The sequence below is a fragment of the Anolis carolinensis genome, chromosome 2 (genome assembly GCF_035594765.1).
Source record: "Anolis carolinensis isolate JA03-04 chromosome 2, rAnoCar3.1.pri, whole genome shotgun sequence".
Classification (NCBI taxonomy): Eukaryota; Metazoa; Chordata; class Lepidosauria; order Squamata; family Dactyloidae; genus Anolis; species Anolis carolinensis.
In genome coordinates this window covers 157,602,033-157,628,096 of record NC_085842.1, presented here as the reverse complement: position 1 = coordinate 157,628,096, position 26,064 = coordinate 157,602,033, and the positions used below count along the sequence as shown (strand labels likewise).

Below are 26,064 nucleotides of genomic sequence, written 5' to 3'. Positions count from 1 at the left end.
TAGATATGCTGGGTTTCGTTTCACAAAATCACAAGTCGAACACTTCCCAAGTGTCTAGGACTGTGTGATGTATTTTCGGATGATGCGTGCAGATCCCAGCAGAGTGGCTTTTTGCAGTTGGCAGATCGTGATTTTGTCAATGTCTATTGTTTCCAAATGCCGGCTGAGATCTTTCGGCACTGCACCCAGTGTGCCCATCACCACCGGGACCACCTGCACTGGTTTCTGCCAGAGTCTTTGCAGTTCAATCTTGAGGTCCTGATAGCGGCTGAGTTTTTCCTGTTGTTTTTCGTCAATGTGACTGTCACCTGGGATGGCAACATCAATGATCCAAACCTTGTTCTTTTCCACAACTGTGATGTCTGGTGTATTGTGTTCCAGAACTTTGTCAGTCTGGATTCGGAAGTCCCACAGTATATTTGCGTGCTCATTTTCCAATACTTTTGCAGGTTTGTGATCCCACCAGTTCTTTGCTGCTGGCAGGTGGTACTTGAGGCATAAGTTCCAATGAATCATTTGGGCCACATAGTTGTGCCTCTGTTTGTAGTCTGTCTGTGCAATTTTCTTACAGCAGCTGAGGATATGATCAATGGTTTCATCTGTTTCCTTGCACAGTCTGCATTTTGGGTCATCAGCTGATTTTTCGATCTTGGCCTTAATTGCATTTGTCCTGATGGCTTGCTCCTGGGCTGCAAGGATCAGGCCTTCTGTCTCCTTCTTCAGGGTCCCATTTGTGAGCCAGAGCCAGGTCTTCTCCTTATCAGCTTTTCCTTCAATTTTGTCAAGGAACTTTCCATGCAATGTTTTGTTGTGCCAGTTGTCAGCTCTAGTTTGTAGTGTGGTTTTCTTGTACTGGTTTTTTGTCTGCTGTGCTTTGAGGAATTTCTGATTTTTGACTTCAATCAAAGCAGGTTCTTCACTTTGCTTTACATATTCTGCCAGGGCATGTTCTTCTTCTTTGACTGCTTGTTTTACTTGTAGGAGTCCTCTGCCCCCTGATCTTCTAGGCAGATATAGCCGGTCAACATCACTGCGAGGGTGCAGTGAATGATGAATGGTCATGAGTTTTCTTGTTTTTCTGTCCAAATTGTCCAGTTCCATCTGTGTCCAGTTTATGATGCCAGCAGTATATCTTATGACAGGTATGGCCCAGGTGTTTATGGCCTTGATGGTGTTGCCTCCATTGAGCTTGCTTTTGAGAATTTTTCTGACCCTTTGTGTGTATTCTTTGCTGACCACAGTTTTCACATGTTCATGCTTGATGTTGTCCAGCTGTAATATGCCCAGATATTTATAGGCCTCTGGCTGGTGACACTTTATTGTTTGGCCATTGGGCATATTTATGCCCTCACTTTTAATGATTTTTCCCTTCTTCAATGCCACTGTCGAACATTTGTCCAAACCAAACTCCATGTTGATATCAGTGCTAAAAATTCGGACAGTGTTGGTCAGAGACTGAATTTCAGTTTCTGTTTTCCCATATAGCTTCAGGTCATCCATGTACATCAAATGTGAAATTTTGTGAGAATTCTTAGATGTTTGATTATTATTATTAACATTGAGGCTGGGTGGCCACCTGTCAGGGGTGCTTTGCTAGTGCTTTTGGTGCACAAAGGCAGAAGGGGATTGGACTCAATGGCCCAAAGGGTCTCTTCCAACCATTATTATTATTATTATTATTATTATTATTATTATTATTATTATTAACATTGAGTCTGGGTGGCCATCTGTCAGGGGTGCTTCGCTTGTGCTTTTGGTGCACAAAGGCAAAAGGGGGTTGGACTTAATGGCCCAAGGGGTCTCGTTCAACCCTTTTTATTATTATTATTATTAATAATAATAATAATAAACATTGCGGCTGTGTGGCCATCTGTCAAGGGTGCTTTGCTTGTGCTTTCGGTGCACAAAGGCAGAAGGGGATTGGACTCAATGGCCCAAAGGGTTTTTTAAATTGTTGTTGTTGTTGTTATTTATTATTATTATTATTATTATTATTATTATTATTATTATTATTATTGCTCGGTGGCCAACTATAGTCCGGCCCTCCAACGGTCCGAAGGATTGTTAACCGGCCCCGTTTAAAAAGTTTGGGGACCCCTGCTCTAGAGCCACCAACCAGTCAGATAATGACTCAGATGGGCAGAGAGATGCTAAGGAACAGGGTGCCTCTGGGCATGTTCTCTGCCCAGGAATTTGTGGTCAGCACCAGAATTAAGGCTGGAGCTATGCTGCAGTTTGAACTGCATTATATGGTCAGTGTAGAGACTCATATAGTGAAGTGCAGTGCAGTGCATTATTTGGCAATGTAGATCCTGCCTCAGTTCATAAAATGTTCACATAACCCCCTCCCCCATTTCCCATCTTCCAGCATTATTTTTTTCTGCAACCTGCAAGTTTACAGGGAATCTAATCTGTCCAGTGATAAACAAGTAGATTCTAATCTACCTTCTTTTACTGTTTCTGGACCCATTTTACACTGCCACATAATCCATTTTATCGAAGCAGATAATCTGGATTTTATATGGCAGTGTAGAAGAGCCCTGTGTTAATTATGGTCCCTCAGTCTCAGGCCTCTTCTATGCTGCCATAGATTATCAAAGCATATAATCCACATTATCTGCTTCGAACTGGGGCCCCTTCCACACAGCTGAATAAAATCCCACATTATCTGCTTTGAATTGGGATATACTATAGTGTGGACTCAGATATTCCAGTTCAAAGCAGATATTGTGGGTTATTTTGCCAATATTCTGGGTTATATGGCTGTGTGGAAGGGCCCTGGATTATATGAGTCTACACCGCCATATAATCCAGTTCAAAGCAGATTTTATATGGCAGTGTAGAAGGGGCCTCAGAGGAAGGCCATTGCCAACCCCTTCTGAATACATTTGAGAAGAAAATACCATGATAGGGACTCCATCGTCAACATGAAGTAACATGAGAACAGGGGGGAAAGCAAGATGAAAAGCATTTTCTTTACAGAAGGTGAGGAATGAAGGAAGTTGCTCAGAATCTGCTAAACTTGCAACAGATGTTATATAAGAGGCAGAAAAACCTGTTTTTCCCTTTAAAAAAAGGAACATTGATCATATCTGATTAGTCAGGCCTCAAAAAGTACTGATGTCAAGTCAAATGTTGTTTTAAGCTTTGTGTAGCTTGAACACACATACATATATATTTCTGCCTTCAATTAGACCTTTGTGCACACTTGTGCAAAGGGGGAAAAAGTGGAAGGGAAATGACATCAGGGCTAACTATTTGATTCCAGAAGCAGAAGACCGCTCCCCACCCATGCCAAATATAAAAACCCTAAGGATGCATCTACACTGTCATAATCGGCTATCACTTGTGCCCGAGTATTACGGCCTTTCAAGTGTAGTGTCCTGGCGGTTGGTACGTAGATGACTGTGGAGCCCTATTCTTGACCCGCATGTTCTTCTGCAGTGAGGACATTCATTTCCAGGTGGAAGGCGATCTTCGTCAGGGTTGGCTTGATGCGCCTTCCTTTTTCTCTCTTTCACCCTCCATTTGTGCCTCTTCAAATTCCACAGCACTGCTGGTCACAGCTGATCTCCAGCTAGAGTGCTCAAGGGCCAGGGCTTCCTAGTTCTCAATGTCTATACCAGAATTTTTAGGGTTAGCTTTAAGCCCATCTTTAAATTTCTTTTCTTGTCCACCAACATCCCATTTTCCATTCTTGAATTGGGAGTATAGCAACTGCTGTGGGAGCTGGGGATCGGGCATTTGGACAATGTGATCAGTCCAATGGACGTAGGAGCATCACTTCAATGCTTTTAGTCTTTGCTTCTTCCAGCACGCTGACATTTGTCCGCCTGTCTTCCCAAGATATTTGCAGGATTTTTCGGAAGCAATTCTGATAGAATCGTTCCAGGAGTTGAGTGTGACGTCTGTAAATGGTCCACATTTCGCAGGCATATATAACAGGGTTGGGAGAACAATAGCTTTATAAATAAGCATCATAGGCCCCTTCCACACAGCTGAATAAAATCCCACATTATCTGCTTTGAACTGGGATATATGGCAGTGTGGACTCAGATAACCTTGTTTAAAGCAGGTATTATGGATTATTCTGCCATATATTCTGGGTTATATGGCTGGCTCTGTGGAAGGGCCCTTGGTCTCCACCTATTAATGTCTAGCTCCTCAAACACTCTGCTTAATTTGGAAGAATGCTGCGCTAGCAGAGCTCAGGCAGTGTTGTATTTCAGTGTCAATGTTGACTTTTGTGGAGAGGTGGCTGCCAAGGTAGCGGAAATGGTCTATGTTTTCTAACATTACACTATTAAGCTGTATTTCCGGCACTGCAGAGGGATTGGCTGACGATTGCTGGAAGAGCACTTTGGCTTTCTCAATATGGAGAAAGCCAAGCTTTTCGTATGCTTTTGCAAAGGCGTTTAGAGTGGCTTGTAGGCCTTCCTCTGAACAAGCACAGACTACATTATCATCAGCATATTGGAGTTGTATTAACAAAAATTGTTGTGACTCGATTTTTGTTGGAAATAGCAACATTATTTAAGCCTCAATTAATTATTTGCTATGTATATAATTCAAATTGTTCACTGTATTGTATATATGTGTATTGATATGCAGTTTTCCTTAACTCTGTGATATGGGAGGGGCTGCAGACTATGGGCTTTTTCGTTCAGCCCTATATTCCAGAATATGAAGGCAGAAAATCCCACAATATCTGCTTTGAACTGGGTTATCCGAGTCCACACTGCTATATATTCCAGTTCAAAGCAGATAATGTGGGATTTTCTGCCTTGATATTCTGGAATATAGGGTTGTGTGGAAGGGCCCCATGTGATCAAATCTGGGACTATTCAGGACTCAGACTCCATTTTAAAAACAGTATGCTTTAGAAATCAGTAGAAACAAATGTATGTTTTTAGAAGTCAGCAAAACAGAATGCTGTACAGAAGCCATTAAATGTTCACTGTAGAAAAGAGACTCTATTAGACTCTCAGAACAGAGAGATGCTTTAGGCTATGGAGTGTTGATTCTAAGAAAGATGCCCTGTGTTATCTACACAGAGAAACTACTTTAAAATCTCACCTGCAACTGGACTGATGAGCAATGTATGCTGAATATATGAAGTTTGTGAGTAAACCAAATATGTTACTTTTAGAGAAGTCTACTTATTTTTATCTCTTGAGACCATGATTTAAACCAAGACGTTTTAAGGGAGAGTAGATGTGTTTTGGGCAACTGAAAGAACATTTCAGAAACTCTGCTATATATGTGTGTGTGTGTGTGTTTTGTGCTTTGGCATATCTTTGTCCCTAACAGTTCAAAGAGATATCTGGGTACATCAGTTTAACAGCTGAGAAACCTAATTGCCTTGCACGAATGCCATTTTCCAAAAGATTATGGTATTTATTTATTTATTTATATACCATGGGTGGGGGGACTTAAAGTGGTTTCCAACATAAGCATGGCAAAATTAAATGCTGAATATACACCATTTTGATTTTGAATTTGAATATATATCATATATATTCGCCCCGGTGGCGAAGTGCGTTAAAGCACTGAGCTGGAGACCGAAAGGTCCCAGGTTCAAACCCCGGGAGCGGCCGCTGTTAGCTCCAGCTCCTGCCAACCTAAGCAGTTCGAAAACATGCCAATGTGAGTAGATCAATAGGTACCGCTCCGGTGGGAAGGTAACGGTGCTCCATGCAGTCATGCCAGCCACATGACCTTGGAGGTGTCTACGGACAACACTGGCTCTTTGGCTTAGAAATGGAGATGAGCACCAACCCCCAGAGTCAGACATGACTGGACTTAACGTCAGGGGAAACCTTTAACTTTATACATCATTTGGAGCCCCTGGTGGCGCAATGAGTTAAACTACTCAGCTGTTAACCTTACTGACCAAATGGTTGGTGGTTCAAGTCCAGGGAGCAGGGTGAGCTCTCGCTGTTAGCCCTAGCTTCTGCCAACCTAGTAGTTCGAAAATATGCAAATGTGAGTAGATCAATAGGTACCGCTCCGGCGGGAAGGTAACGGCGTTCCATGCAGTCATGCTGACCACATGACCTTGGAGGTGTCTATGGACAGCGCTGGTTCTTCAGCTTAGAAATGGAGGTGAGCACCAACCCCCAGAGTCGGACACAACCAGACTTCATGTCAGGGGAAAACCTTTACCTTTTTTATACATCATTTTGTTTCCAAAAGGTTATGATTTCTAACAAGGTCATGCCTTTCCAAAGATCATAATTTCTCCAAAAGGTTATGGAGATTTCCATTTTCCAAAAGTTTTGGGTTTCAGTCCGCTGAGGTTAAATAGCAGACTGAGGTTAAATCTGCACTGTAAAATGAATGCAGTTTGACAACTTTAACTGCCATGGCTCCATGCTGTGGAATCCTGGGAATTATAGTTTGGTCAGGAACTTTTTTGGCAGGGAAGGGTACAGACCTTTTAAAAGTGCAACTCCCCTATTTCCAGAGCACTCAGCCAGGGCACTGAGGAAGGCAGGAGCTTACCGCCTGGGGCTCTGCAAACAAGCCCCGCCCACCGGGCACGCCCACCCACGCTCAAAGCCCGCCCACTCGGTCGTCGCGTGCCTTTCCGCCTTGTGCATCGGACAGAGCGGGCGGGGTCGAAGCCCTGGGAGAGCGAGCCGCGTTTCTTTCCAGGTGGCTAGAGTGGTCCGCCTCGCGCGCCCTCCTTCAGTCTTCCCCATCCCCGCCTCTGTGAGTGCACAGAGAGAGCGAGGGAGAGACGGGCATCCGGATTGGAGCTGGCGTGTTTCCGGTGGTGGCTGTGAGGGAGAAAGAAAGGGGTGGGGGAGCGAGCGGCGGAGCGGCGGATGCCCCCACCCGCAGCGGGGCCTCGCGGGAGGTAGGCCGAGGCTTGGCGGGGAGTGCGGGGCTGTGCCTCCTCGGGCGTCCGGGAAAGGCCGCGGGGGGGGGGGGGGGGGGGATCTGTTTGGAAACACGGCGCCTGACTGAGGGCCGCCGGCGGTCGCGCCTTTGACGCCCTTGTTGCCAGGGAGGCCCGCTGTGCAATCAGTGCGCTTTGATGCCACCTGAACAGCCATGGCTCCGTGTAGTGGCATCCTGAGGTGTGGAGTGTGCCTCCTTGGGCCGCGAAGGCTCGAGGCCTTGCCGAATGGTAGCTCCCACGACTCCACAGCATTGAGTCATGGCAGTTAAAGTGGGGTCAAACTGCATCAATTCCACAGTGTAGACGCGCCTCTTCCAAGGCTTGACAAGCACTTCCAATCAGTTCTGGCCTCCACACTGTATGAGGAAACCGCCCTGAACATAAGGTATGTCTAAGGCAATGGTTCCCAACCTTTGGGCCTCCAGGTATTTTGGACTCCAACTCCCAGAAATCCCAGCCTTTTTCCCGTGGCGCCGTTGTTCATGCTATGTTTTGAAAGATAGAATGGGTGAGGGGATGGTTGAAAGTTGCATCTAGTCTTTATAGCCTAAGAGCCTTTTAGGAAGGGAGAAGTATGAGAATGCATTATTGTTGACTTGATATTTGTATATTGCCCTTGATGTGCATGATGCTTACTGCAGCAATAAGAAAATAAAAACCAGGTCCCTGCCCCAATGAGCTTAAAGCTCAGAAACTTCTGCTTGGTATGGGGTGTGAGTGGTGTGGCTTCACAGCACAGGAAATTTGCCAGCAAAGTTTGGAAACTGCCCTTTTGGTAAGACAGAATAGTTAAGGATCTAGTAAGTTAAAAATAGTTCTTAATAGGAAGCAGAGGTTTAAGGAGACCTATGAGATGAATAATTTTACTTTTTTGGAAGGTACCTTTGAAGTGTGAACAGAGGTTGAAGAGTGACTCTTATGTGCCTCTAAAGAGGCATTGATTCCATGGCCTCTTCTGTACTGCAAGGCTACATGAAGAAACTAAGCATAAGAAGCAGCAGTGTCATGAATGAGATGCACTTGAAGTGTTGTTCTTCTCTAGACCAGAGCTTTTACAACTTTTTCCATTTACAACTCCTTTCCACTTTCCACCCATGAAATGTTTATATGACCCCAAGTATATAGCTATATCAAATTGGTATAAAAATCAAACATTTACTGAAAATAAACCAACATTTACAAGGTTTGCTAAACAGGCTGATTTTTCTATTTGTGGAGTACAGCAGAGTTCACTATTAAACACTGCATGCTGTTGCTGTTAACCTGTTAGGGTTTAAGACATCATCACACTGGAGAAAAAAATCCACTTAAAATCTGGTTTCTGCCTTCTGCAGAATTCTAGGGTTTGTAGTTTAGGGAGAAGCCTTTAACAGCCTCAATAAAATACAAACCCCAGAATTCTGTAGGAGGCAGAAACCAGATTTTAAATGGATTTTTTCTCTAATGTGATGAAGTAGGAATAAACCCTTTTAGTGTTGCCAAATTTTACTGACACTAACATTTAGCTAAGGGGACCCCCCTTTGGAGTCAGGACTCACAGTTTAAGAAGCAGTGCTTTCCTCCTGAGAAATGCAAAGAAATCAAAGTTTTGTGCTGTCAGAATCAACAGCAGCAGCGTCCTCCCTAGACACTGACCCTTTACCCCGCCTCCCTCGCCGCCCAGACCCCCCCCCCCAAGCACAGCAGAAGGGGGTTGGACTAGATGGCTCTGGGGTCTTCCACTGAAGTATTGTTAAGTTTATGTTGGTTAAAATTGTTCTTCATTTTAAATATTGTATTGTTCGTTTTTTTCTTTTTTTGCACTGTGTGAATTAATTCACGCAAACACTCTCCATCAATCTGCCACTTGCCCAGCCCATGTCTGATATATATATATATATATATATATATATATATATATAGTATATAATATGTAATATAATATATAATGTAATATATAAACATTTCTTGAGGCTCCATGAGAAACGTTTGCTTCAAAATTGATCCCATAACAATGTGCCAGAAGTAGGTCTGTTTAAGATAGAAAGGCATTTGTGATAGAAATGTGGAGTGATGGCAGGCAGGATCACAGAAACTCTGCTTATTGGAATGGAACATGACACCCTGATGAATAATCTTGTGGCAAGACTTTGCCTGAGGCTGGGAGAGAGAATCTTTTAGCTGGTGGCTCAGAAAAGAATTTCTCTATTACTTTAAGCAGCTGTTTTTACTGTAGTTTAAGGGCACTGATGACAACAGGATAGATAATCTTGTTTGTGGTGTAAAGCAGGTTTTTTCTGCCTTAATTCGACTGTGCTCACCACAAGCACAGAATAAGCTATTTCAGTGCTCACTCTTTCAACTTAAGCTAAAGAATCCGAATGTGGAAATTGTCTTGTAAGGATATCAGAAAGGGAAATCTTTTTTTGAAATCCCACCTCTTATACCAATTGTGGAGATGTGGAGATGGAGGTTGTTTTTAATTAATTAATTATTATATATTTAACTATATCCGCTGCCACCAGAGGTAAAGATGTTTATAATGCGGCCACCAGATGTCAAGGGGATCATCAATTCTTGCCACCACTATAGGAATACGTAGCCACTAGCTACTTAGAGAGGAGACTTTTATTTTTCTTCTTTCTTCTTGTTTATTCTTGATGTGTGTATATATGACAGAGACTGAGATGTTTGAAGGAATAATAACACATTTATTTAGGCACAAGCTTGATGGTTACAATAACTTTTCTTCTTGTTTGAGGCACGTTACTGAACAGTTGCAAAACTATATTGAGGTGTTCCAAACTTCTTAAAACATCAGTTCTTTCTCCACTGCCTGAAATATTAACCCTTTTTAAAACACAGTTAAACATGGCCTCTGTAAATTAAAATTCATACTTCTTTACAGGACTCTTTAACACTCTGTTGCATGTTCTCTTGTCCCTCTGTAGTCATACTTACGGAATCCATAAATATGGAAAATAGTGAAGCAAAATTGCCACTTGGTCTCCAATCTTAAATGCACTTGCTAGGGAATAAGCCTTGTAGCATGCGGTGGGACGTGCATGCTTAGAATTGTGTTGTTTGAATAAATAGTTTCCATTCACTTTTTATTTGATCCCTTAACAATATAATGACACTAAGCCATTTTGTAAAAGCTGTTCAGTATCCAATGATATAACAGTCAGTGGATTGCTAAAGCAATTTTTGCACAATATGGTTTCAAAGTACAAAATATTACTTCTGATTATTAGTTTAAAACATAGTTATTACATTAAAACATAGTTAAGATCTGAGATTAAGATGCAATTTTAATTTATTCCCATAATGTTACGATGTATTTGGACTTGCAGTTTCCTAGAATTTCATAGCTTTTATCTAAGATTATAGAAGAAATATAATACAGAAGAGCTGTATTTTGGACTCTATATGTTAGAACAGAAGGGTTCACCTTGCACCAGTGCAGATTATCCTATGCTCGGTTTATCCTCTAATCCCTACAGGATAACTGAGCATTAAATTGGAATTTTGAATTTTTTGCCTTAAAAATGAAATGGTGGTGCTCTCTCAGAGAGAATAGTGAGCAGCAGCTTTCAGTCACTCTTAATTCAGGACACAATCTATTTAGCAAAAAGGCTTTATTAAATTAAGAGTCAAGTAGCGCAAGTTGCATAAATTTATGGGGCAATTTATAGTTTAGCTACAATGAAATCCCTGAGGATTACTAAGGCATCTTATAATTGAAGCTGAACATTTTGGGACTTGTGTTTGGTCGCTCTGGTGCTAGCTAATTTGCTATTTTCCCCCCAAAAATGACTTAACAGATGGAACATGAATTTTATTTAATATTCTGTGATAATACTAAATATTAAGGTAATGTTTTTACTGTAAACTATCATGCAAGGGAAAACCTCAATACCAGAGGAGGCTGTTGGGAAATCATTTTTTAAACAAACTAACGTAACACCAGTATGTTGTAAACAATTTATGCAGCCCAAGGGCATGGAAATGAACCATATTTTAATAAAGTATTTCACTGTCTTTTATGTCTGTGTATAGAATAAAATGCTAGTACAAAACAGAGATAAAAACATAACTTAGGTTTGCAAGCTATGTCTGCATGGCTGATGTAAAGTTGAAGAATTACAGTATTAGTTTGTGTGTAAATATTTAATATGCTTTCCTGTGATTGTTAAAGGTAGAATATAGAGTATCTACATGTTCTGACATGTTTTAATCATGTGTCAAATTTTATATCAAAACTAACACTAGCTCCTTTTTTTATTCCTATGGCCACAGGTCTGGCTGTAGAGAAAGATGATGACTTAATCTAAATGGGAAGGAGAGGAATGAAGATGGACTATGGTGGCAGACTCTTTCAGAGGAACAACCCAAGGTCAAAATTGTCCTGCTGTTCAGGAAAGAATTCTATAATAGAAAAGGTAAATCAACTTTGTTTATTCTATTTTAAGACTCAAAGTTCTACTAATATTTCTGAAAACATCTCTGTCTTAGGATTGCAATTCACAAATGTCTGTTTGGTGTTTAAATATTTGCAAGGCTGTCATAAAGAAGAGGGAGCAGGCTTGTTTTCTCCAGCCTTGGAGATTCGGAGCAGTGGGTTCAAATTACAGGAAAGGTGATTCCACCTGAACATTAGGAAGAACTTCCTGACTGTGAGAGATGTTCAGCGGTGAAATTCTATGCCCCAGTGGGTGGTGTAAGCTCCTTCTTTGGAGACTTTTAAACAGAGGCTGGGTGGCCATCTGTTGGGGGTGCTTTGATTGTGCTTTTCCTGCATGGCAGGGGGGTGGACTAGATGGCCCGTGTGGTCTCTTTCAACTCTATTATTCTGTGATTCCCATGGTTAAACAAATGGATTGATAGGTTCTGTTTGTGGCATGTATGAGATGCAAAAATTGGTGTATTAAAGAGAAATTGGTTTTCTTGCACCATAGGTGATGTCCTGTTTCTGTTTTGGTATTTGTGTACATCAGAATTTTCTAGAATTGAAAGCTCAGGAAATACTGATTGGAGTAAGGTATTTTGAGAATTTACATTCTAGTTGTATTCACATGTTGGCTACCAAGCAGCACTTGTTTTTCTGCATTGCATATTTTTGAGACATGGGGATAATATCCTACTCATAGTAGAAGACTGCAAAGATCTGGAAGAATGACTGATAAATGTTAAGAAAGAGGGAATATTAAAGAGGGAAAATAATGGCCACATAAAATCTGCATAACTTTAAATATAATGATGATGAAGAAATTGAAATATCGTAGTTAAAAGGTTTTCTGTACCTTGGTTCGTTCATCAATCAACATGGAAACTGTAGTTCGGAAATCAGTGATTAGATTTGGAAGGACAGGCATGAAAGAATGTTCAAGATCTTTAGTTGTAAAGATTCATAATTGAATACTAAAGACAAAGTTCATCCGTAACATATTTCTGAGTACAGATATAATGAAGAATGCTGACAAGAAGAAAAATGAACTGGTGAAAAGATGTATGAAATACTTTTAGAATTGGTACAGCCAAGTTTATTGCATAATGTTTCTTCCTCCCTGTGACCTTCTAGTGCAGAATTAGAAAATTCTGTAGACTCTTGCAATAACGTCTTCCCTGTGTAACTAATTGGATGGTTGAAATTGGTAAACCCATAATTTTGGCCAACATTATCACATCTTCAGGCCTCAGAGGTGCCAACATTTTTACTGCCTGCCTCAACTTGACTTTCCTTTCTTCTAACAGGGTCAGGGATAGGAAAGTGCTTAAGAGGACTCAAAACAACTTAAAACAAATTGAAAAATGTATTGGTACAAATCTATATGATACATAAGTTAAAATAAGATTAATCAGTCAAAAAATTAAAACATATATAATTTAGGATGATCATATGCACCATCATAATTGTAGTCAAGATCCAGCACAATCGTTTGTTGGAATGCCCCAAATATAGTCAATGCCTTTCTAAACAGAAGAGTCTAGGAAAGTAAAACAGGAATGTTGCCAGTTTCACTTCTCTGGGAAGGAAATTCTAGAATCTGGGGGTGCTGAAAAAACTCTCTCACACATCCCGCCTCCCCCCCCCCCCCCCCGAAACTGGTAGACAGAGAAACAAACCTATATATATATGGAAAGAACCTCAAGCAGAGAGGCTTGCAGTGATGAACTTCACCATTGTGTTCAAGGCTGGTTTGCCTTCCAGCTTCTGAAATTTTCAATTTGGGTGTCAACTTGTACACATCGTGCGACGTGCGGGGCTTGACAAATCCAAGGCTGGAGTTAAAATTTCTGGAAGAAACATTAACAACCTTAGGTATGCAGATGATACCACTCTGATGGCTGAAAGTGAGGAAGAGCTGAGGAGCCTTATCACCAAGGTGAAAGAAGAAAGTGCAAAAACCAGGCTGCAGTTAAACATCAAGAAAACCAAGATCATGGCAACCAGACCGATTGACAACTGGCAAACAGAGGGAGAAAACGTGGAGGCAGTGACAGATTTTATATTTCTAGGAGCGAAGATCACTGCAGATGCAGACTGAAGCCAGGAAATCAGAAGACGTCTACTTCTTGGGAGGAGAGCAATGGCCAACCTTGACAAAATAGTGAAGAGCAGAGACATCACACAGGCCACGAAGGTCTGCATAGTCAAAGCAATGGTATTCCCCATAGTAACCTATGGATGCGAGAACTGGACCATAAGGAAGGCTGAGCGAAGGAAGATAGGTGCTTTTGAACTCTGGTGCTGGAGGAAAATCCTGAGAGTGCCTTGGACCGCAAGAAGATCCAACCAGTCCATCCTCCAGGAAATAATGCCCGGCTGCTCACTGGAGGGAAGGATATTAGAGGCAAAGCTGAAGTATTTTGGCCACATCATGAGAAGACAGGAAAGCTTGGATAACATCATGATGCTGGGGAAAATGGAAGGAAAAAGGAAGAGAGGCCGACCAAGGGCGAGATGGATGGACGGTATCCTTGAAGTGACTGGCTCGTCCTTGAAGGAACTGGGGGTGGCAACGGCTGACAGGGAGCTCTGGCGTGGACTGGTCCATGCGGTCACGAAGAGTCGGAGACAACTAAACGAGTTTCACCACACACAATTAGTTTGAAAGTGTGAAGTTTTAGAAAGCAATTAAAGCTTTTTCTCCAGTAATAATCTGCTTGTCACTGTGTAAATAATGATTTGATTGTTGAAATATTAAAATGAACTGTCATTTGTTCAGAAAATGACTTCCTGGTTTTTGCTTTCAATTATAATATTTTTCTTGGGAGAGAAATAACCTGTTTTTACAACGTGCATTTAAGATGACCTAAAGCTTTCATGAGGAAACATATAATCAGCATAACCCACTTGGTTTTGTAAGAATTACTGGTTTAATTCTGTTTAAAATAGAACGCAAATTAAGATTCAGACTTCAGTATTAGTATGGAGGATGTAGATATTAAATAATGAAAGGAGTTGGCTGTCAAGAATGAACTTGAGACTAGTTCATGTTTGGAAGAGATTTTCTGCTTAGAAAGCATTTATTTTTGTAGAAACTATATTCTGCTCTGTTGCTGCTTGGGAAGCAATTAGCCACAAGATGGGTCATATAGCAGTTCTAATCTTTTAAGGTGATTTCTATTTGTCTTAAATCTAGACCATCAGTTGAGATTATACTGTTTAAATCAGTTTATTTTAAGGGATGAATATACCTTTCGGTGATCTTATTTTGAAATGATTTTTAATATTGACCACATTTGACCTAAGTGTCATTACTGCATGCCAGACATGGTATTGTGGACTGGACCTACTGAATGATGAATGCATGTTTGCTTGGGACTAAATCATGCTGTTACTGTACTTTAGGAAAGGGTAAGCTTAAACACATAAACAATGTTGTCTACGTTTTTGGAGGTGCATCTACACTATAGAATTAATGCAGTTTGACATCACTTTATCTGTCATGGGTCCATGCTATCATACAGATCATAGGACTCCACAGCATCGAGCCATGGCAGTTAGTCAAAGTACGGGAAAAGCATTATTTTACAGTGGACAATGTATATACAGAATAAGAATTGCCCATGTCAGGTGTTTTCATTGAATTTCTGTTTTACTGTATACCTTGTTCTACTTATTTGTTCTCAACTTGAACAAGTACATCCCTTCCCAGCACTTCAGAGTGTGACTGTTAATCTGTAGTACAGTGACATGAAGAATAAATGTCTGTTCTCAGGTAATTGAAGATCTGTGGTAGGTTATTTTTCAGAATTTAACTGGTTGTAACTCCCACCTAAAAGGCACGAGGTCCCATCTGACCTGAGTGGCTGGGAGACCAACCAATGCCAGCTGTTGAAGTTCAAAACTCCTGGAGTATCAGAGTTTGGGAATCACAAGTTTGGCATGCATTCATGGATACCAGCACCTTCCTATTTCTAGAGGTCTGGCTTCTAAAGAGCTGTTCCAAAGGAGATGTTTTTCTTTAGACTGTAAAAAAATATTCATTTAATATGGTCAGAATGTTGATCATATTATCTTGCAAGCTATTTCCTCATGCAGTGAAGTGATCATCAGCATGCAAACTGTCTGCTCCTAGCATAGTAGTTGCAGTGTCTAACAAGATCAAGCAAATCACTGCTTTTCCTTTATAAAAGCTACTGACAATGCAGTTATTTGAAGATTCAGGGAACATGAGTATTTCAGATGATAATCCTGAATCCCTGCACTTATAAGTAGACTGTGGTTTTTAATTGTAGCTCTTTAATCTCTCTCCTATTGTTGGCATGAAAATAGAATTTAAAAGGCTTCAAAAAGCTGCACCAGCATTAAATTGCATTAGTTACTGCTAGGTGATTGCAGTCGCATGATCAAACTTGACTATAGAGAACAGAGAAATACAGTACTGTTTGTGGGGGTAGTTTAACTGTAAGTGTGGCCCAAACTATGCCAAATATTTCATGGTTTGGGGAAGAATAATTTTTTCTGTGTTAAAATCAAGGGACTGATTGCTTCTAACAGCATTAACATATTTCTTTTGCTGAATTGCAGTATATGTCCCATACACATTAATACAGTTTTCATTACCTTAAATTCCTTACTAGACAATATGCAGTATCAAGTGACATTCAAGCCTGTGGTGCCAGGAAAGAATGAATTACTTTAAGTGGGGAGGTAGAGTCCATGTGGGATTTGACAAAACAACAGCTTTATTAAATTGCAATATTAAGTATTTGAAGCATTTCAGATATAGATTATTTAGTACAACAAAAAGTATGCTAAATGAGCTTCTTTGAAAATATCACTCTGAATGTGATCTATCTTTATTTTACAATCTATTCTAGCCTATCTGTACTTTACAATAACATACAATACATAAAACAATTTTTTAAAATAAAACTGAGGTTGACTTCATTCATGGGATTGTGAACTGAAAACTCTAGCTTATGTATGATGATGAATCAGTGCAGCTATATTGATTTATTTCCTGCCCTGTATTCAGAAATCTTGGGGTGGGTTACAGAAAAATTAGATGTTTTTATTATTTAACATGTCCCTGATGCATTCTAATGTGAAAACCATTCAGTGTTTTGAAGTCTATCTGTATGTAGAGAAGCAGCAGTTGTTAGTAGCTTTCCAGATAAAATGCAACTTTCCAGGTGTTTTAGCTGGCATCCATCAGGGTTTCCACATAGATTTCCTCAAAGCCTAAAACATAATTGATTCAACACATGTTTCTCTTTTTATTGTATGTGCCAATTGAATTCCCACTGTTTTTTAACATGCATTGTATTGTACTCTGTCATTCATCTGCTTTTCACTACAAAACCTAGGTTACAACTAAGCCAGAGGGGTAGTTATTGAATTGTCTTAGATTTTTCTACACATTCTAATTTAGGATTCATGAATATCATTCCAGTGTTAGGTTCGCTTATTAAAAATAGAACAAGTTATTATTGTTTTGGGTTGCGTGATTGAATCTTCTATGAAGCTCGTAATAAAACCTGGAAAAAATTGGAACTATTAAGATAAATCCTTGTTTCACTATTTTAAACTATTGCCTTGTTTCTGTAGAAAGTTGATGTTGGCCTTCCTATAATGTTATGAAGCTGCAACTCTCATAGTGTCTTATCATTAGCTGTGGGAGTTATAGATTGAAAAGACCTGGAGAAAAACATTCATTCCTCCCATAATATCATCTATTTCTATGTCTTTGTCATTGAGTTATTGGAGCCTGCAGATTTCAAAAGAAGGAAACATATGTAAATGTAACTTAATGAGTTTCTTCTCTGGTTAGCTTTTGAAGAATATCTTTTTTTCTCAGTGTCAATTGATTTGAGAATTTAGGAAGGTAGATTTCCTCTGTATGTTTTTTTATGGCTTCACATTTCCTGTTGATCTACATAAAATTAAATTGTGATTCTGGTTTTGGCAAAGCAGGCATTATCTTGCATCTGATGTATATTCAGAATATCATTTTGGCAATAGATTTAATGAGTGTTTGAAGCAGATTTGCTATCGTTCTCTTGGCCAATGGTGTCCAGATTTGCAAGTGCTATTCTTTTGTCTGCTATAGTGGCAACAAATTACTTGCTTTCTACGTTCAGAACTGTCTAAATAAGACACTATTCTTAGTAACCAAGACTTGTGAGAGGAAATGAAGATAGCAGTAATAATTTTGTTGCACCCATTTTAATTGGCTTTAAGAACTAAGGATCAGATTTTGGATTGTAAGGCAATTTTTGTAATTCTTTGTGGTTGTAAAGCTCAGTCAAATGTTGAACAGATTTTAATTGTGATTTTACTTTAGACTGTCTTGCAGTAAAGTAAAAAAATATAGACACCTAATCATTTTGACAAGTCTGCCCGCTTTCCAGACCAATTGTACTGGCCAGAATATATTGCTTAATGATGAGTCGTATATTCCAGAGCTCTATTGTCTGTTGTTTTGTGTTTGCCCTTTTCTCTATTGCCCATTCAAGATGAGCTCTCAGGGCTCATATTTATCATCGTGCTGTATGTGATAAACAGAGATATGTAGTAGGAAGTGCTGAAAGTCTTGACTTGATAATCAGACACCAAGCCTTGTAGCTATAGCCATTAAAATGTTCCTTCTTAATCCAAACATCCAATATAAACAATTTCAATTTGTGCACAGACTGAACTTTTTATATCTGATTATTGTCAGTGCATTACTACGAGAGGCAAATTAAACTGGTGATTATGCTGCTAAATTGATAATGAGGACTACTTTTGCCATCTGCTTTCTGGTCTTGGGTAAGTCACCTCTCTTTGCCTTCTTCCCCTATCTCTAACATATTATATTCTCATCTGGAAAGCCTTGTATGTCTGCAAATGTGTTTTGTACCCAGTTTTTTTCTAATGGTATGCTATACTTTGTTGTACCATTATGATATAGTATGATGTTGGTTTAGAACAGTGGTTCCCAAACTTATTTGGGGTACCGCCCCCTTTCCAGAAAAAATATTACTCAGCACCCCTTGGAAAGGGGGGCATGGCTTAGAGGGGTGGGCGTGACTCCTGCTCAAGAGAGTGGGGCTAAGCCTCTCCCCAGTCGAAGATGGAGTGACCAGGACTGGGCGGAGTTGCGAGCTCTGAGGCAGGGCTGAGCTTCTATCCCTGTCCTGAGGCACCTGCCAGGACACAGGGGGCGGGGCTAGAGGAGGGGGTGGGGCCTCTTCTCAAGCGCCTGAACCTCTATACCCCGCCCCGTGTTCTAACAAGTGCCTCAGGGGAGGTATACAGAGGCTCAGCACTGTCTCGCGCTCTTGGGAAAAGGCCCCGCCCCCCGCCCTGCCTTTTAGTCTTAAAAGGCCTCTCCAGAGAAATATAGAGGCTCAGCCCTGTCTTGGGCTCTTGGAAGGAGGTCCTGCCCCCCTTCCCTAGATCAGCCCTCTGTGTCCTAACAGGCGCCTCAGGAGCGGTATAGATTCTCAGCCCTGTCTTGGGCTCTTGGGAAGAACCCACGCCCACTCCTCTAGCTCTGCCCCCTGTGTCCTAACAGGCACCTCAGGTGCTCAACCCTTTCTCCAGCACTTGGGAAGAGGCCCCTCCCCTGGCCCTGCCCCGTCTCCTAATAGACTCCATTAACGCCCCCCTGGATCACTGCAGCGCCCACCAGGGGGCGGTAGCGCCCACTTTGGGAATCACTGGTTTAGAACAATGTTCCCAAATTCTGGTATTCCACGTGTTTTAGGCTTCAGCTCCCAGAATCTCTGATCATTGGCCAAGGCAACTGCGAATTATGGGAGTCCAAAACATATAGAAGACTAGATTTGGGAATCACTAGTTTAGAATCTTAAATCTGAACCGGCTTGTCCAATAGGACTGCATTTTACAAATAAAAGGCAGTTAGTTTTCTCTACTACTTTGATGTCATAATTCACACAGTTGTAGATATATCCATCAAGATGACTTGTAAGACAGAGCATAATGTAATTTGTCCAGCAGCTCTTTTGCTAAAAGGTAGTCTCTGAATGAACAGAAATTATCAAAAGCTGCTCTTGAAGTAATTAGGGACCCTGCAAGTCTAGTAAAGTAGCCTTGGTTGAAGCTGGATAGTTGATTTTGTTGTTGGCTAGAAGTTTCCCTTAAAGACTAATTAGCTTAATAGACCGTAGCCCATATCTTAGAGATTTGTATTTTGTCTCTGTAAAGGTGCATGATCTAGCTAAAACATTTTTATAGTTCTAATGTATTGAAATTAATTCATAGACTGTGGAATAAGTTGTAGTTGAGCTCAGTACTCGTGGGTCACAAAGTTAAGCATGTATGGGTTGTGGGAGATGGAGATGTGTGTGGAGCACCCAATTTTTTGAAGGCTCACAACAGGATCTTGTGCTTTCTCATCAACTCTGAAGGGAAATCAGTCTTTTGTGCTGTGAATTAGCTTCAGTGACTTAAGCCATAGGAAAATGTCTTTAGTTAGATCATGCAGCTAAGTTTCTTTGATATGTGATTGAGAATAAAGTGTCAGAGCCCATGTTTTATATGTAAAGGGGCTCAAGTTCAGATGTGGCATTTTGAGACAGACAGAGTCATGTTTAGAATGCTGGATATTAACTCTAAGCCATTCCTAAGCTAAATAGAACAATAGTCTCCTTTGGAATAAGGCAGATGTCTTGTTTCCACGCTGGGTAAATGGCAGTGTGTAAAACTCAGTGAATTATCACTTTTGGTTCTTTGCACACAGCAGTCTATTTTTAGTGGGAAAGATGCTGTTTTCTGATTTGAGCATGGTGTAACTTTCTTATTAGTCTCGTGAGGGCAGGTTATGCATCTACATTAGGGGTGAGTTTTCTAATCTCACCCCTAATGCAACTATTATTTAATCACTCTTTGCCTCTTTTTTGAGTGAGGCTTACACACTCTTGCTACCTTTACATTGAATTCCCACCACTGTTTTGGTTAGGGAGGTCTCCTCTCCCCTCTGTAACCTGGAATGAAGTCGTGAGTATTCCTTGCTATAACAAATATGCATGTTCTGCAAAAATGAAAAAAAAAAGAGGTGTGGAAATTGAAAAAAAAGAGCAAGTGAAGAGATGAGTAATCACACTGTGGAGGGAAGTATCTAATTTGGTGTTAGCAGGCAAGTAAAATACAGTAATTCAGTGTACAGAAATGGGGCCAAGTCAAATTCTCTCTCTCTCTCCTGTACCACACCCTGCTCTTCAGGGACTTGGACCTTTGTCTGTGAATCTCTGAGTTAAAATGCAGCCATATCGGGTTAGCAGACAGCATTGCCAGAAGAATGGCTTTTAACTGACTCCACAGAAGCAGAACTCTGAATGTACTGGTCTCTTGTGGCAAGAATGCAAATGTCTTTGCTCAGCTTTTCATTGTTTTTCTGCTTCCTCCTTTTTTCCAGGGTTTTGGCATCAGTGATGAGAAATGGGGTATGATGTAGCACGTTTTCAAGGGGATGTTGATGAAGATCTGATATGCCCCATCTGCAGTGGGGTCTTGGAGGAGCCAGTGCAGGTAGGTGTTCGAAATCAGCCTAAAAGTTTCTTGAAGGTGTTTCTTGTGGTTCGTGGACATTTTCTATGGTATATCTTTTTAAAATATTTTTTTTTTCAGTCATGCAGCAGAGCAATGTGTATGCTAGTTGAAGAAGTTTGTTTCTTTTAAAGCTAAGTTTTATTACAGTAATCCAATCTGAACTGTGTGCATTTAGCTAACGAAGTACTATACATTTAAAATGCATTTTTAAAATTACTCCACTGGAGTCTGCGAAACATCATGGAATTCGAGAACTTGGGCATATCTTTATAGCCTATGTTAATCAATACTACTTGTCATGTAGATAGTCAATTTGCTGTCTTAAAAGGTCATAAAAGTTGATGCTAAGCTTTTGAAAATTAAAGACAGAACACTTCATGAGACGCTTAATATCAATGTTCAAAGGACTCAGTTTCTCTTAATATCTGCAGTAATCCTTTTTGAGGATTTCTAGGGCTGCAAAAATCTAGAGCTGCACATGTGAGCAAGTTAACATTTTATACACATGTGTGATCCAGTTTGTATTCAGCAGGTTTGAGGGTGGGCTTGTTTTGTACAGATATAGATAAATAGATCTTACTGTAAAATGTATATATTAAATGCAGCTTCAGGATTCTCAGTTTATACTTTATAAATCTATATAGGTCATGGGTACAACTTCAAAATGTTTTTGATTCTTTGTACAGTGTGCAGTAACATTTCTTAACATTCTTAAAACAGGAACACATTGGCTAAAAGAAGTTTCTAAATTAAGAAAATTTTAGACCAGTGGTTCTCAACCTGTGGGTCCCCAGGTGTTTTTGCTTACAACTCCCAGAAATCCCAGCCAGTTTACCAGCTGTTAGGATTTCTTGGAGTTGAAGACCAAAACATCTGGAGATCCACAGGTTGAGAACCACTGTTTTAGACATTCACCATTATGATGCAAAATTGTGGTTAGTTTTAAGAATGGGAAGCAGTTTTCCTAGCTATTAAGTGCATTGGAGTATCTAAGATCAGAAATAAGCCAATTCTGTAGAATGTTTGCCTAGTCAACCATTCATAATAGGAAAGCAGTGCTATTCTGGCAAATAACAGGCCAGTTTCCAATTACAAGATTCTTGTGTGAAATATATTTGGTGCAATTTGTATGTAGGTGTATACTTTAGCCATATGTGTCATTTTTCAGTAGTATATGTGCTAGAAAGAATATTTAGGCAGTGACAATATATGATTGTCACATGTGAATACATATGTGCTTGTATAGCAGTCTTGTAACATATGAAGTCACTGATAAGTCCCTAGTAGTTCATTTATTAGTAGTAGAAAATAAGTTCTTTATGCAGGTAATAGGATAGGTAAAAGATTGATTTTTTCTGGTGGGAAAGTATCCTTGGAAACTCCAAATTCAAGCTGAACAGCAAGCTTCTGAGTGCTATATTGATTACTTATGTATGAAAAATGATTTGGTGACAGAAATTATTCTGGGGAATATATTTGAAAGGCAGATAACAGTGAAAATGAGTTCCAAATGAGATCTTGTCCAAAATGAAGGGTGGACATTTAAGTTTTAGTTATGTAGGGAGCTGTCACTCTTTTTTAGAGGGAACAAGCTTCTATTGCTTGATAAGCTGAAAGTGATGGAGCATAAACTCATTTTGCACAGGGAACAGACAGGAACTATTCTTATCCTAGTTTTTTCTCCTTATGTAACATCTGCATGTAGAAGTAATAACCAAAAATATATATTATGTGCAATGTGGTTTACTTTGATTGTGCCCATTTGAACACATGGATTTTCTCACGTTCCCCAAGGAAACTTTGTCTCTTTATTTGGAATTTTATCTCATTTTGCAATTTCAAAATCATGTGTTTGGCATAGTTAGCATATAGATTTTAAAAGCTGCTGTATTTATTTTAAAATGGGCAGCAGAATTTTTGCAAACCCAAGAAACAAATATCTGAATGACGTAAAAAATATTACACAAGAGTCAAGCTAGAAGATCTGCTAGAACAGACTTCAGAAGATGAAATCCTCAGTGTAGCTCAGCATGGCTCCCAGGTCACATCCTACTTTCATAACTAAGAAATCATTTTGCTTATTATCATGTTGAACTATGAACCATACCCTACAAGTTGTAATGGTGCTTCCTGCCTGTTGGTCAGTAGACATTGGAGAGCTAGTGATGACCTCGGTGTTACAGCCATGGAGCTGTAATCCATCTGTGTAAATTGTTCAAGTGGTGGCAATGTTTGATATATGTACAAAGAATCCCAATGTTAATTGGTATTTCTGATTAAACTAGAAACATTGTAGTTTAACAAGGTAGACTGCTGTGTTCAGCTTTTTTTTGTTCAATAAGTACTCCACCCCATCAGCTGCCTTGTGTTTGAACTCAAGTGGTGCCTTCAAAACTGCATTAGAACAAACCACATGTTATGCATTGTGGTTTTGGTTTATACAGTGAAATGCCACATATGCTATTCAGCTAGGTAAAGGTAAAGGTTTTCCCCTGATATTAAGTTGGTTGGTGCTCCAGCAAGGGTCTGGCCGAGGAAAACCCACTGCACGCTCCTCGTTTCTTGAAGGGAGAGGCCCTTGCTGGAGCAAGGGCCTGTCCCTCCGAGAAACGCAGATCTCCCTTGGCCAGGCCCTTGCTGGAGGAAACTTTTCCTCCAGCAAGGGCCTGGCCGAGGGAGATCCGGGGAGACGTCCCTTAGCGAGCCCTCACCCTATCCGAGCAGATTAGTTATGCGAGATTGGGCCCGCCCCTTTATCTCGGATAACCGGGGCTCTTACAAATTTAGCACCAAAACATTGCAATGGATTAAAAACATTGACTACATAAACATTGACTACTAAAAGGCAGACTGCATTGGATAATACAGAACATTGGATGAACAAAGGTTGGATAAGCAAGGCTCTACTGTACCTGCATTTCAACAGAATGTCACATGTTGGGTTCAGGGCTTCTGCTATGTAAGAAGATAAGGTAGTACTGTATCCCACAAAAAGCCTGGATACCTCACAAATGTATTTTTTTATCCTGAATTTGACATTTGGAGCACATCTAATTCTTCCTGCAGGAAGGGTTTAGGTTTATAAAGATGGTGGATAAGAATTGTCTATGTGTCGCATGTAATGCCAGTTTATTACTTGCGGTCAAAAACCATTGCAAAACTATACAACAACGCTGCAAAACATAAGCAGTTAAAATATAAAATACTAGCTGTGCCCAGCCATGCGTTGCTGTGACGAAGTATGGTGGTATGGGAAATAAAGTATTGAGGAATTGTTGGTAGTTAAGGTAAAGGGTAAAGGTTTTCCCCTGACATTAAGTCTTGTCATGTCTGACTCTGGGGGTTGGTGCTTATCTCCATTTCTAAGCCAAAGACCTGGTGTTGTCCATAGACTCCTCCAAGGTCATGTGGCATGACTGCATGGAGTGCCGTTACATTCCCGCCGGAGCAGTACCTATTGATATACTCACATTTGCATGTTTTCGAACTTCAGGGTTGGCAGAAGCTGGGGCTAACAGTGGGGGCTCTCTCCACTCCCCCAATTCAAACCTATGACCTTTCGGTCCAGAAGTTCAGCAGGTCAGTGCTTTAACACACTGCGCCATCAGGGGGTATTATTTGCTAAAGCTTGTAAATATACAATATTTCTGATTTTTTTTTTTGGTCTGTTGGGAGGCAAGTATGAATGCTGCAATTAGGCGAGATGATTAGCATGTAATGGCCTTGTAGCTTTAAAGCCTGGCTGATTCCTCCCTGAGGGAATTTTTTGTTGGGAGATGTTAGCTGGCCCTGATTGTTTCCTGCCTGGAATTCCCTTGTTTTCAGAGTGGTGTTCTTTGCGATATTTTATGTGCTTCTACTGTCTGTGTAGATGAAGAAGTACCCATATGCAGTGCTTGAGCACACACTGTCCCCCCAAAAAACGTCTGTGGCCCTGAGAAAACAAAGGATTTGCCAGACTTTGGTAATGGGAATACTTTGTTGAGAGGTGTTAGCTGGCCCTGATTGTGTGCTGTCTGGAATTCCCCTGTTTTCAGAGAGCTGTTCTTTATTTGGATAAGTGAGACTCTACGGTATATTGATAATCTTATATTATACTAGCTTTGCCCAGCCACGCGTTGCTGTGGCTTATGGGAATCCTTTGTTGGCCAAGTGGAATAGCAGTGAATAGCCTAGCAGTCTCAACGCCTGGCCGTTTTCTGGAGTAGCTGGAGCTTTTTGTTGTATGAACGTAGAGGCATGGATGAGGGGTTGTGCTGCAAAGTTTAGTGTTTCTGGGATGTGTAGTTTTGTTGTTTTGTCCTAGGCTAAAATTTCATTACCCTTTTATATATATAGATGCTTAGAACTGGATTATATGAGGCCCCTTCTACACAGCTGTATAAAATGCACACTAAAGTGGATTATATGGCAGTGTGGAATCAAGATAATGCAGTTCAAAGCAGATAATATAAAATTATAAATGGGTTATATAGCTGTGTGGTAGGGCCTTGAGACCTAAGTGAGACCTAACTCTGCCTGTCCCCTGGGCTGAGTTGGTTGCTAGGAGACCAAGTGGGCGGAGCTTAGCCTTCTAACTGGCAGCAATTGGATAAAAACAATTATTCCTCTCCTTCTAATTAGGACTTTATTTTTCTTTTCTTTTTGTTGTATGAACGTAGAGGCATGGATGAGGGGTTGTGCTGCCAAGTTTAGTGTTTCTGGGATGTGTAGTTTTGTTGTTTTGTCCTAGGCCGAAATTTCATTAACCTTTTATAGATATAGATTGTCCTCCCAACCGTGTTATATACCTGTGAAATGTGGACCGTCTACAGATGTTACACTCAACTTCTAGAATGATTCCATCAGCGTTGCCTCCAAAAAATCCTGCAAATCTCTTGAGAAGAGAGGTGGACAAATATCAGTGTGCTGGAAAAAGCAAAGACCACCAGCATTTAAGCAGTGCTCCTACGCCATCAACTCTGCTGGACTGGCCATGTTGTCTGAATGCCCAATCACTGTCTCCCAAAGCAGTTGCTATAGTCCCAATTCAAAAATGGAAAACGGAATGTTGGTGGACAGGAAAAGAGATTTCAAGATGGGCTTAAAGGTAACCTTAAAAATTGTGGCATAGTCACTGAGAACGGGGAAGCCCTGGCTCTTGAGCGTTTAACTGGAGGTCAGCTGTGAC

General features: G+C 40.5%; 1 protein-coding gene across 3 annotated transcripts in view; it reads left to right on the top strand.

The window, feature by feature from the left end:
- rnf41 (ring finger protein 41) overlaps window positions 1-26,064 on the top strand; it is a 39,111-nt gene that overhangs the window by 1,100 nt on the left and 11,947 nt on the right. Inside the window, exons 1-4 of one of the 3 annotated variants that reach the window (XM_008104004.3) lie at window positions 6,582-6,862; window positions 11,186-11,328; window positions 18,061-18,149; window positions 20,761-20,873. In XM_008104004.3, the coding sequence (XP_008102211.1) occupies window positions 20,784-20,873 (90 nt within the window). In that variant the 5' untranslated portion in view covers window positions 6,582-6,862; window positions 11,186-11,328; window positions 18,061-18,149; window positions 20,761-20,783. Of the gene's footprint in view, window positions 1-6,581; window positions 6,863-6,935; window positions 7,293-11,185; window positions 11,329-18,060; window positions 18,150-20,760; window positions 20,874-26,064 lie in introns of those variants that run through there. The other 2 variants (XM_003216945.4, XM_008104005.3) reach the window with 2 other exon arrangements.